This window comes from Leptidea sinapis, chromosome 6 (genome assembly GCF_905404315.1).
Source record: "Leptidea sinapis chromosome 6, ilLepSina1.1, whole genome shotgun sequence".
Taxonomy (NCBI): Eukaryota; Metazoa; Arthropoda; class Insecta; order Lepidoptera; family Pieridae; genus Leptidea; species Leptidea sinapis.
The window spans coordinates 4,864,030-4,876,846 of NC_066270.1; the positions used below are offsets into that span (position 1 = coordinate 4,864,030).

General features: G+C 37.8%; 1 protein-coding gene across 1 annotated transcript in view; it reads left to right on the forward strand.

Annotated features, from left to right (window-relative positions):
- LOC126965203 (transcription termination factor 2) overlaps window positions 1-11,952 on the forward strand; it is a 48,866-nt gene extending 36,914 nt beyond the window's left edge. Inside the window, exons 18-19 of the mRNA XM_050808643.1 lie at window positions 311-468; window positions 10,405-11,952. Of these exons, the coding sequence (XP_050664600.1) occupies window positions 311-468; window positions 10,405-10,591 (345 nt within the window). The 3' untranslated portion in view covers window positions 10,592-11,952. The remainder of the gene's footprint in view (window positions 1-310; window positions 469-10,404) is intronic.
- The last annotated feature ends 865 nt before the right edge of the window (window positions 11,953-12,817 follow it).

Consider the following 12,817-nt stretch of genomic DNA (forward strand, 5'->3'; position numbering starts at 1 on the left):
CGTCCTACTCGTCTCGCCCCTTATTTTCATAAAAAAAATAACGTGTCAATTCGATAATGATAGAAATAAGGTATGGCTTTTGGGCAATTAGCGACGGGCAATAAAAATGTCTTAAAAATTTTCATCATTTTTTTTTGGAATACCAACCCGCTTCTACTCAAGCCTCTTTATAGCTTGGTTCGCAGCTATGACAAAGTTTTCTCATTATTAATGAGAATACAATCTTAAAATGAAAGGACAAACAGGTCTACGGGCCTTTTACTTTAAATGAAGCTCATAAGTTAAGTAGATTATTATAATTTGTGTTAAGGTGATGCTACTATCCCTGTGTGCGGGCGGCGTCGGTCTGAACCTGTGCGGCGCCAACCACCTGCTGCTGCTGGACCCTCACTGGAACCCGCAGCTGGAGCAGCAGGCTCAGGACCGGATCTACCGCGTGGGGCAGCGGCGCCCGGTGCACATCTACAGGTAATGCCTAACATCATCGTGGACCCAGTGCTCTGTGAACGGCTGGATCTCTTGGCGTTGCGTAGAGACGTCGCTTCATTGTGTGTCTTCAACCGCATTTATCACGGGGAGTGTTCCGAAGAGCTGTTTAACCTGTTTCCTACCGCCGTTCCACCTTCGCACGACACGCCACAAGTTAAGATATCATCCTCACCATCTGGATGTGTGGCGGTCCTCCACAGTGTGGTTTTCAAGGAGCTTTCTTCCACGTACTACAAAGCTGTGGAATGAGCTTCCTTGTGCGGTGTTTCCGGGACGATACGACGTGGGTACTTTCAAAAAAAGCGCGTACACCTTCCTTAAAGGCCGGCAACGCTCTTATGATTCCTCTGGTGTTGCAAGAGATTGTGGGCGGCGGTGATCACTTAACAACAGGTGACCCGTACGCTCGTTTGTCCTCCTATTCCATAAAAAAAAACATCCAAGGTTTATCTTTATGGAGAAGGAGGATAAATGTGCGTTCGTACTGCGGGTCACCTGTGTCGTTCACATTAGCTTGCTACACAGCTATATATTCTTGATAATGTTATGTATGTACATAGGCATATAAGTGAATTTTCTAGAAACTGTCATAACCAAAAGGTTAACACATCTCTATGCTGATAATCACGGACGAGTAAAAAAATAAGGACTCCGTGTCACCTTACATAAGAGTGAAGCACCAAAACAAGCCGGTAAACGTGTAAATACATAGCTCCACGCATACGTTTACACTAATACAAGCCGATCGGCCGCCATTATGAGATTTGCCATCGTCTGTGACAGATCAGTTTGCGTCGCAATAAAATATTTTAAAAATGCCGTCGTGCGTTGTGAAAAAGTGTCAAAACAATAATATAAAAGTATTTGTGGATAGGTATATGATTAATTAAGGGAGAAAAAATTATGTAACTTGTATACCCCGTAACCGCACACACACTAGCATAAAGCTTCACTTGCTAATATCACGACGCGGAGTATTTCTATTTTTACTAGTCCGTGGCTGATAATATGAAGATATATAAAACAATAATAAACCTTCTGATTGTTATAACAGGATGATTTGAATGAATTGTGTTAATATTCCAATTATAATCTCTTACAACTTAATATTAATAAATGTAATGTAATATGTTTTTCTCGCAAAAAAAAATAATCTTAAATTCAAATTCAACTTGACTCCTCGTTAACCTTTATTCAACACTATAGATATGTGACTGCAAAAGCCTGTCGCATGCTTGGTTTTCTTCTTAGAGTTAATAAAGATTTTAAACATATATTACCACAATGATTTTTATATGTAATGCATTTGTTCGTTCAAAGTCAACAGAGAGAAAATTTTAAAGGATTAGATTATTAGAGAAAATTCAAAAAAAGTTTCTTAAAGCATTTAAAATTTAGGTGTTCCACTGTCGATCAATGTGTGCCTAACTTAATCTCTCTGGAAAAACGTCGTAAGGCAAATGATCAAACATTTCTGCTAAACATGATATGCACAAAAGGCCTTCTTTCGTCGTTCTTGTTTATTATACATCATAGAATACTGTTCAATTGAAACACCTCAAATGAAAACATTTTATAACAATGCTTGTTAGAAAATGCCTGGGGGTGAATCATATTCCCCCAAGGAAGCGGTGATGACAGTGCAAATAAAAATAGTAAAAGAATACCTTAGAACCGAATGGATCGTTTTAACCAAAGGAGTATTACGTCCTTAGCGCCTCCTATTTTTATATAACACGTTGACACCACAAATTCAAATTCAAATCTTTTTATTCAAAATAGGATTTAAAATCACTTATTGAACGTCAAAAACTACCACCCATTCAAAAGAGACTGCCTCAGACCTGAGAAGAATGGGCGCAAGAAACTCAGCGGGCTTTTTTTTTAATATAAAATATGGATTACAATGTAATATCGTACAATAAACATTTATAATTAAAGAGCCTGAGGGTGTTCGCTTTATTCCCAGTCTGTAGTGTCATTAAGAAAATCGTTTATGCTATAATAACCTTTCCCACACAAACGTTTTTTAACAATTCTTTTAAATTTCGTAATACATTTGTTTTGTACATTTTTTGGGATCATATTGTAGAAGTATATGCATCGCCCAACAAAAGACTTACTAACTCGACCCAACCGAGTAGTAGGCATAACAAGTTTATGTTTGTTCCTCGTGTTAACATTATGAATGTCACACTAGAAAATTCCTCAATGTGCTTATGAACATACAGAACATTATCAAAAATGTATTGAGAAGCAACAGTCAAAATGTTTACTTCTTTAAATTTTTCTCTTAATGATACTTTAGGACCTAGGTTATAAATCGCGCGAATAGCCCTCTTCTGCAGCACAAAGATAGTATTAATATCGGCCGCACTGCCCCATAACAATATACCATAGGACATAATACTATGAAAATAACTAAAGTATACTAATCTCGCCGTATCTATGTCAGTTAACCGTCTAATTCACAAAGGTGATATCTTAAACGGAACTGTGACAATATATTATATGTTTATGTAGGTAATTATATATCGCTCACGCAGTTATTATTTTTGGCAAACATCTTATACTCAAAATGATTCTTCCGCAATGCGGCCGGAAATATATTTAAACAGAATGATTCTCAATAAATATTACAGAAATAGAAGGATCTGAACCTGAATAAGATTTGGTGACATCGCACATATCGGTTGAGTTAATATGAATAAAATCGATAGTCATATCTGGTGCACGCCAGTATCAGAATCATTCGAGCTTCATCATTTGGCGTTGCGTAGAGACGTCGTATGTTGTTATCTATCACGGGGATCGGCATCTATCACGGGGAGTATTGCCTGCCGCAATATTCTATCATAGTACCAGAAAACTTCAATACTATCCTGACCACGTTGTGACCAACTAAGTGATATATTGATGTATCTACCAATAGCCGGGTACTGACTGAGCGAGCAGCCTTGCGAGGAAGTTTCGGACGTTTGCCACGGGAGGCTGCAATGGTCAGACTGAGCCAGCATCGCGCTCTCAGCTTAAAGACCTGGATTCACTTTGATCTAATCTGATCTAATCACTAATTAGTGCAGGTGATTAGGAGAAAACAAGTACTGACAGCGACTGATTAGTGCAGGTGTTTTATTTTTTTGCGAGTGCGCGAGCGCTCTCTCTTCCCCCTCACTCGCAGCGTCCCTGCCACTAAACACGAGAGCAAATTAATATTCCGTCGCATCTACAGCAGCCAATTCCTTGAAGAGTTGGTAGCTTGCGCCATGAATGGGTCTTCTATTAATCCATTTTCGAACCCATATTTTTCGTCTTGCATGTTCAGCTTCCAAAAGTTCTTCGGTTTCAGATACCACCGCGTTTAATACTTCTTTAAGTACTTCTTGCAACTGCAAGCGCGCTTCTCTATGTTCGTCCATACTTGCTAGTCGACACCTAACAAGTGAATTTACTAAACAGGGCCACTAAACAAGAATTGGACACTACTTGCACTATACACCTGCACTAATCGTCCTCAATAACTAATCACTTGCACTCGCACTCGCACTAATCAAAGTGAATACAGGCCTTAATATGGAGTAGATGTGCCTAAAGCGGCTGATATTATAGCCAGTTTTGCATGAGACCATACGTTCGGAAAGCTATAGCTACCACTGCCTTTATATTAGTTCTTCGACTTGTAAAGAAAAGAATACGAAAACAAATTACAGGCTGTCCAGAGCAAGATGAGTAATGGAGAACGCCTGTGGCATTTTATATTATATGTTCAGAATATTAAGGAACCCCTACTATTAGAACCAGAAAAAGATTCTGTCGTTCGTCGAACAAGCGAGGCAAAACACAACCGACTTGAGTGCACGCGGCAAACTTACCGAGGCACGTCTTGACCGACCGACGTCAGTTTGTACTCGGCTATTGGCGATCAACCACTCTTTTTATCATTAGAAAAATGAAATCGAATTTATTGTTACTGTACCGTGACGTGTAAACGATTTTGATTGATAAGTGCTAAACAGTCAGCCACGCTAGGCTTTAGCTCTTTAGTATTTAGCTCTTTAAAAACTGCAACTGTGTCGGCATTCAAGGTGGTTGTGTACGCGTTTCTTTAAAGTACCAACCCATGTCATAAGGACGAAATTAAGCGTGTGGAAAATAGCGCTGTGCTGAACGTCGGCTAATATCAGGCCAAATAGTTTGGGAACTTAACCCGTGGCAGGTGATAGGATAGTATCCCTACTATCAAATTCAAATATTTTTATTCAAAATAGGATTTAAAATCACTTGTTGAACGTCAAAAACTACCACCCATTCAAAAGAGACTGCCTCAGACCTGAGAAGAATGGGCGCAAGAAACTCAGCGGGCTTTTTTTTTAAATATAAAATATGGATTACAATGTAATATCGTACAATAAACATTTATAATTAAAGAACCTGAGGGTATTCGCTTTATTCCCAGTCCGTGGTGTCATTAAGAAAATTATTTATGCTTTAATAACCTTTCCCACACAAACGTTTTTTAACAATTCTTATAAATTTCATAACACATTTGTTTTGTACATTTTCTGGGATCATATTGTAGAAGCATATACATCGCCCAACAAGAGACTTACTAACTCGACCCAACCGAGTAGTAGGCATAACAAGTTTATGATTGTTCCTCGTGTTAACATTATGAATATCACAGTTTCTAGAAAATTCCTCAATGTGCTTATGAACATACAGAACATACATCCATTCTATTGTTTTCATTATTAAAACTCCGTTGCTTATTTGTACCGATTAAGATAAACGAAACAAGTTATCTGATGGTATGTCATCACCGACCCGCATACTCCTTGCAACACTGGAGCATTAAAGAAGCGTTCCAGGCCTAGATTTTGTAGGTATCTAAGTAATGTTTTGTTGAGCTTATAGAATTTTGCTATCGTTATAATTCCAGTGTATCAAGTTTTGAGCCCAAATAGCTCGCCAACATTTTCTAACATTAACGTGACAATATTTAGTCACCGCCGCGGAATGTATAATGCTATTATAGACCAAAGATTGTATAGACAGAACACCTGGTGCGTGCCTTGCGTGTGCCATTCTTCTAACACGCCCGATACATATTCATTTTTTTACAATATGCATTGATTTAACATTTTTTTATGAAGAAGGAGGACGAACGAGCGTATGAGTCACCTGTTGTTAAGTGATCACCGCCTCCGCCTCATTTCCCAATATCATTCTTCCTTTAAGTAAGGTGTACGCGCTTTTTTTGAATGTACCCATGTCGTATCGTCACGGAAACACCGCACCAGGAAGCTCATGCCACAGCTTTGTAGTACGTGGAAGAAAGCTTCTTAAAAACTGCACTGTGGAGGACCACCACATATACAGATGGGGATGATATCGTGATTTGTAGCGTGTCGTGCGAAGGTGAAATTAGTGTTAGTTAGTTAGTTATAAAACACTCCCGTGATAAATACGGTAGAAGACACAATGAACCGACATCTATACGTAACGACAAGTGGATGTAGTTAGGCAGAAAGGACTCAAACCACACTTTGGTCAAAATAGAGTTAAGTATGCCATCGTACACCTGAAGGTCTAATCTGTCATGTAGTGAAAACCCTATTTTTAAAATGTTACACGGAAACTGATATTTTTTTTTTGGAAATTTATATGGAAGCTGCCCAGCAAACGTTGTATTGCCCTCATAGTTAACAGCTGTAGTTAATCCACTAAGTATAGGTAGCTAGAATAATGTTCGTTTTTTACCTCCTGAGAAACAAAGATTCTAATTAGTTATTCATTTTTAACTATTCTTTCAATTTGATTTCTGAACGACGGGGGGACATCAAAGGAAAATCATTGTTTTTATTTAATTCCGAGCATTTTCATATTTATTCACCTTTTAAACCTTCTCTGAACTTCCACAATTAATTTAAGACCAAAATTAGCCAATTCGGTCCAGCCGTTCTCGAGTTTTAGCGAGACTAACGAACAGCAATTCATTTTTATTTATATGGAAGATTATTTAGAGCTGTAACTTCCAATGCCTATAACTCAAAAATGCCTTTGTGTGGTTTGAGTCCTTTCTGCTTAACTACGTCCAAGTGATCCAGCCGTTTTCATAGCATTGCGTCCTCGACAATTATATTTACTTAATTCAAACACATGTGCTGCTCTGCGTTGTACGTGGTCAAATGGATCGAGCTGATACTGGAGTGCGCCAGACCAGAGATGACAGCAAAACTCCATGTGTGGCCGGACCTGCGCATTGTAGAGCGCTAGAATGTGGGCCGGCTTGAAGGATTGCCGTGCTCTATTAAGGATGCCCAGTTTCCTTGAAGCCAATTTGGGTTTGCCCTCCATATGTCCGCGGGATTGGCAGTTGAATATATTTGTTACAAAGCAAGCATTCAACGTAAATAGAAAAGGAGACTTACCTACTTGAGAGTTTTTTCAAGTTTCTGAGAGATTTAGTATGGGCTATTGGGGATGAAATTGCGGTCGTTCCATTCCGCGTTATTCAATCTGTGTTATCATTAAGAAAGTCGTTTATGTTTTAACCTTTTTACCACAGAAACGTTTATTAACTATTCTTTTGGATTTCTTAACACAATTGTTTTGTATTTTCTGGGATCATGTTGTAAAAGCATAAAACTTTGCGCATCCAAAGACTTACTAACTTGACTTAACCGTGTAGTAGGCATAACAAGTTTATGTTAACCTAGTGATTATCACAGTTTTTTTGTGAATTCGTTAATGTGCTTATATGAATGTTAAATGAAGAAGATCTATTAATCGGTTATAATAGTAAGCGATGACGTGTCTTTTATGTGTGATCTTGACGGCATGCCTTCGACGCACACTTCATTGGTACCAGGGTCGCATAAATATTATCGTGGTGATAGTAATGTTTTGGATAATAACGATAATAAATCATGTTTCAAGCTGACGACATATTGTCACATCGTCTGGTACGTGCAGTTACCAGCACTTCATATTTAGGTGAGAGACTTATGCAGCCAAGCGTAAAACTGTTTTAAATTCATTACAAGTAAGGTGCATTCATTGGAATTGAAGATCTAGACACAATATTATAAATATAACGTTATAAATAGGCCTTGCGTAGAGACGTCGCTTCATTGTGTCTTCTACCGCATTTATCACGGGGAGTGTTCCGAAGAGCTGTTTAATCTGATTCCTGCCGCCGAATTCCACCTTCGCACAACACGCCACCAGTTAGGATATCATCCTCACCATCTGGATGTATGGCGGTCCTCCACAGTGCGGTTTACAAGTAGCTTTCTTCCACGTACTACAAAGCTGTGGAATGAACTTCCTTGTGCGGTGTTTCCGGGACGATACGACATGGGTACCTTCAAAAAAAGCGCGTACACCTTCCTTAAAGGCCGGCAACGCTCCTGTGGTTCCTCTGGTGTTGCAAGAGATAGTGGGCGGCGGTGATCACTTAACAACAGTTTAAACGCTCGTTTCTCCTCCTATTCCATAAAAAAAAAAATCGAAACTCGGAAGTTGAAGCGATAATTAGTTATTCGATGGCATGGCTCTGTCTAAATGTTTGTTCGCATATTGAACGAGGCGGACGGTCGCTTTCATTCATGACTGTTTCTAATGGAGTTTGTCCAAAAAGTTGAGACCGGAAATCTGTTAGCGCTTGAATTATCGGTGTTCTATATTTAGACAGGGTTATAGACCGAATGACCGTCCGTACTGTAGGTACCACAGTTTACGTCATAATTATTCAGCGATGCCAGTTGTTTTAGTAACTAAAGCGGCACAAACGCTTCAAAAAAGATAACAGTAGTTTTTTTATTAATTTTATTTTTCTTTCGTGTTGGATTCGATGGCCGATGGTTAATTAAAAATAGTGATACCCGTAACGATAATTTATTTTCTTATTCTGATATATAGATGTAACTGGATAAGTTATCTTATTCGTTTATCAAGTGGCACCCAGCGTTGTTCACATTTTTTTATGACAATAAGCGACGTGACGAGCAAAACGTACGGCGGATGTCTCATTTGCATTACTAATTTCACTAGCTGTGGCGACCTTCAGACCGTAACACAGTAATGTTTACACAATACTGCTTCACGGCAGAAAAAGGCGCCGTTATCCTAAGCAAAGGAGCCTCCCACTGGTACTCCTGAAAAGCTGAGTCACGCTCGCTAAGGTGCAGGTCCGGATCCGCATTATATAGAGTATTGCTCTCATCTCTGATCTGGTCATCAGCATCAGCTCGAACCGTGGACTCATGTTTCTTCAAATTGTGGTCTTTTCATGGGTGTCTAAAAGAACGGCGACGCTAAGTTAATTCCTCTGACAAAAAGTGTATCCATATTCATTCATAAAAGTGTATCCAGTGGGAGGCTCCTTTGCACAGGATGCCGGCTAGATTATGGGTACCACAACGGCGCCTATTTCTGCCGTGAAGCAGTAATGTGTAAGCATTACTGTGTTTCGGTCTGAAGGGCGCCGTAGCTAGTGAAATTGCTGGGCAAATGAGACTTAACATCTTGTCTCAAGGTGACGAGCGCAGTTGTAGTGCCGCTCAGAATTTTTGGGGTTTCAAGAATCCTGAGCGGCACTGCATTGTAATGGACAGGGCGTATCAGTTGCCATCAGCTGAACGTCCTGCTCGTCTTGTCCCATATTTTCATAAAAAAAAATATTAAACTTTATAAGAAAAAATATCATATTGAATTAATTGTATGTGATGTAGTGTCAGCAGTAATGACGTTCTATACAATACAATTAAAACAAAGCTGATCTATGGAACATGCCACATATTACACCATATTAAACTATATTAAACTTCGCCTGCTATATTTATACATTGCCGCATTTACTACAAATGTTTAACATATTCTTGGTCAATAAGCAGCAATGTAAAGCATTTGTTGTTGTATGTTGAATGTAGAACCCGATTCGGACAGTGACACACGACTAAGGAGAAAAGCGTGCTCCGATCCGCTATCAGACTGCGACTGATATGTCCTTATATGTATAGAACGTCGTTTGGTCACCTTCGATATCGGCCTATAATCCGTTGCGTCTAGGAATCATATCAATTTACGCACGGTTATTATGGAACATCCACTGCTTTCTTTGACAAAAGTCAAAGTTTTTATTTGCATAAACATGTTAGATTGATGTTACATAAATATTATAAAGTACATGTTTGCCACATTTATGGCGTGCAAATTTTATAAAATACATTTCTAAATCATTAGTTACAATAATATCAATTTAACAAAAGATTAGTAGCAGTATTATATAGTATTTAGTCAAGTTTTTAGTTGAAAATAATCGTCTAATGAATATAAACAGTTTTTAATAAGGTATATTTTCAATTTAGATGAGAAATACCTATTTGACGATACCTCTCTTATTATTTTTGGTATGTGATTATAGATTTTTATGCACATACAAAAACAGTTTCTCTGAAATAATGTAGTTCTACAGCAAGGTACTTCAGAACCTTTCCTAAGCGAACTCAATACAGACTTTGTTCGAACGCCATCACTGTGTGTCTTCTACCGCATTTATTACGAGTAGTGTTCCGAAGAGATGTTTCACCTGATTCCTGTCGCCGAGTTCCACCTTCGAACGATACACGACAAATTAGGATATCATCCCTACCGTCTGGATGTGTGCCGGTCATCCACAGTGCGGTTTTCAAGGAGCTTTCTTCAGCGTATTTCAAAGCTGTGGAATGAGCGGTGTTTCCGGGACGATACGACATGGGTAACTTCAAAAAGAGCGCGTACACCTTCCTTAAAGGCCGGCAACGTGTGTGATCACTTAACAACAGGTGACCCGTACCCTCGTTTGTCCTCCTTTTCCATAAAAAATGAATGTGAATTAACTTGATCCATTATTAATGAAATTATAATGAGCAGGTTCATGTGTGTGGACACCGTGGAGCAGTCCATCCGAAAGCTGCAGGAAGCCAAGCTAGAACTGGCGGAGAACGTGCTGACCGGCGCTCGACATACCAACGCATCCAAGTTGACCATCGAAGATCTGAAGGTCCTGTTTAACATGGCTCCACAAGTGGATGATTTAGATGACTCAATTACCTACTAAAGTCTGTGATACTACATTTATCATTATAATCGAATACCATAATTATTCAAAGCTCTTGCTTCCTTATTTAACTATTAATGTAACCTTATTTCAACCTTAAAAAATGTAAAAATCTGTTTCTAGTTCATATACTAATTTTAATAACTCTTTAACTAATAAAAAATCTTAGTCCATTCCATTTCGATAAGCATTAAAGTGCGTTGACACTTCGGCCATTATAACCAGGGGTTACAAACTATAATATAAATACCATTTATATTTAACTATAAATCTATTTTATAATATTACATTTTATGCCGTTATTAATTTTTTCATCATTGCCAATAAGAAACGCTTACGTACGCTACCAATGTCACTTTTACTAAGATTGTTATTAAAAAACAGTTTTTTTAGTTGTCTGCACGTAACAATAATAAATGAAGGGTAATTTTATTGCTACTCAATAAGGCCGACACTTTTATTATAAACCGACTTTCAGTTAATTAACTATTACTAATTTAATATTTAATTTCACTTTGTCACTCATCCATTTCAAAATGTAACGTCCTGCCATAGGTAAAATTTGCCTACTTGTCGAACGAGCTTTTCACTCTTAACGTCAGAAATCTCACAATAAAAACTAACAGGTGACAATGTCATCGAATCAGCGACACAAACTCAACAGATTAACATCTCAACAACATGCAAGTGCTTCAGACTTGATTACCATAATCAACAAATAAAAAAATGGCGCGGGTGATCCAATTGTGTCGCACACCTGGCTACCGCTTGGCAGAAATGGGGATGAACAAGAAGTGGTGTCGATTTTTTTATTTTTTTATTCGCTGCGTTACTGGAGTCAACACACTTAATGTCAATCGAAACGGAATAAATATAAAATCTCGTGCAGAGGCACTCGCGACCTTATTCAACTAGTTTCCTCATTCTTGCCTTCTTCAAGCCGGCACAGACTTATTCGAAAAATGTACATACCACGAAATAAAATTACAAAATTATTGTGAGGAACTTGATACAATCTATCATCTTTTTACATACTAATATATTTTAATTATTATCTGTGATTTGATTTTTAGGTAGAGTTTATCTAAGACAATATCTAATTGATTCAATATTTTTCTATGAAACCAAATAATTAATGAAGTGTCGTTCTGATAGCCAGTGTAGTGTCTAGGATTTTAAATAATTATTAATTTTGTTAAAGAAGTTTTTCTTTTAGAAAAGTTTAGATCTTCTTTTCTAAAAGAAAAGTTTAGATCTATTATAAAAATGAATGTATGAAACGGTGTATAATAATATTATGTATTTCTAATTTCATACAAAACTAAATAAATGATTATGTATTATATATAAATATTATGTTTTACGTGCTTTTCTTTGTAAGTATATAGTGCCCACTTCCAGAAGTTACTGTTTTTTTTGGTTTGTTTTCCTATATTATACTAGCTGTTACCCGCGACTTCTTCCACTTTACCAATGTAACCATAATAGTTTGTTTTCCAATGCTGCCACATGCATATATCTCGTAGGTATTTTGTCAATCCCGTGATATTATAATTTAAAAGGAAGATTGTCAGTCGACTTCATTTCTTACAATTTAACGGACTGTTTTTGGGTATGTTCCGATATGCACTGCACAGTGCCATCACTGTAGAAAAATTCGTTCCGTTATGGACTGACAGTATACTGCCGCAGTACCCTAGGGATATAATGTCGTCATAAATCGCCGCCATATTCTACTCTGAGCATTGGCGTTTTCGAGTTAAGGTACTCGCAGTACTTTGATCACGTGATTAGTCAAAACCACTCGAGTGCCTAACGTTTTATAAACAACACATAGAGTTTTATCCAAAATATTTTAAATTTGTTAGTACTCCAACAACAGTTATTTTTAATGAACTAGAGAACTTTAATACACTCATTTGAATGCTGCGTCAAAAAATGCAGCTGACAGTATACGGGATTGCGTCCCGTTTTAAATAGTAACCAGTATAACTGGCTATAAAGGAACGGCTTCACAGTATACTAAATTGACGTCACACTGTGCAGTGGTTGCAGAGCATATCGGAACATACCCTTTAGTGACGTAATGTCACGGGTACACTATAGTGAATATTATAATCAATATAAGTCTCTTCATTTTTCTTATTAATATAATATAGCCTGTGTCACTCACAAATAATGTGACTTTCTATAATTAGTAACAGATTTTTTCAAAATCGGTTTAGT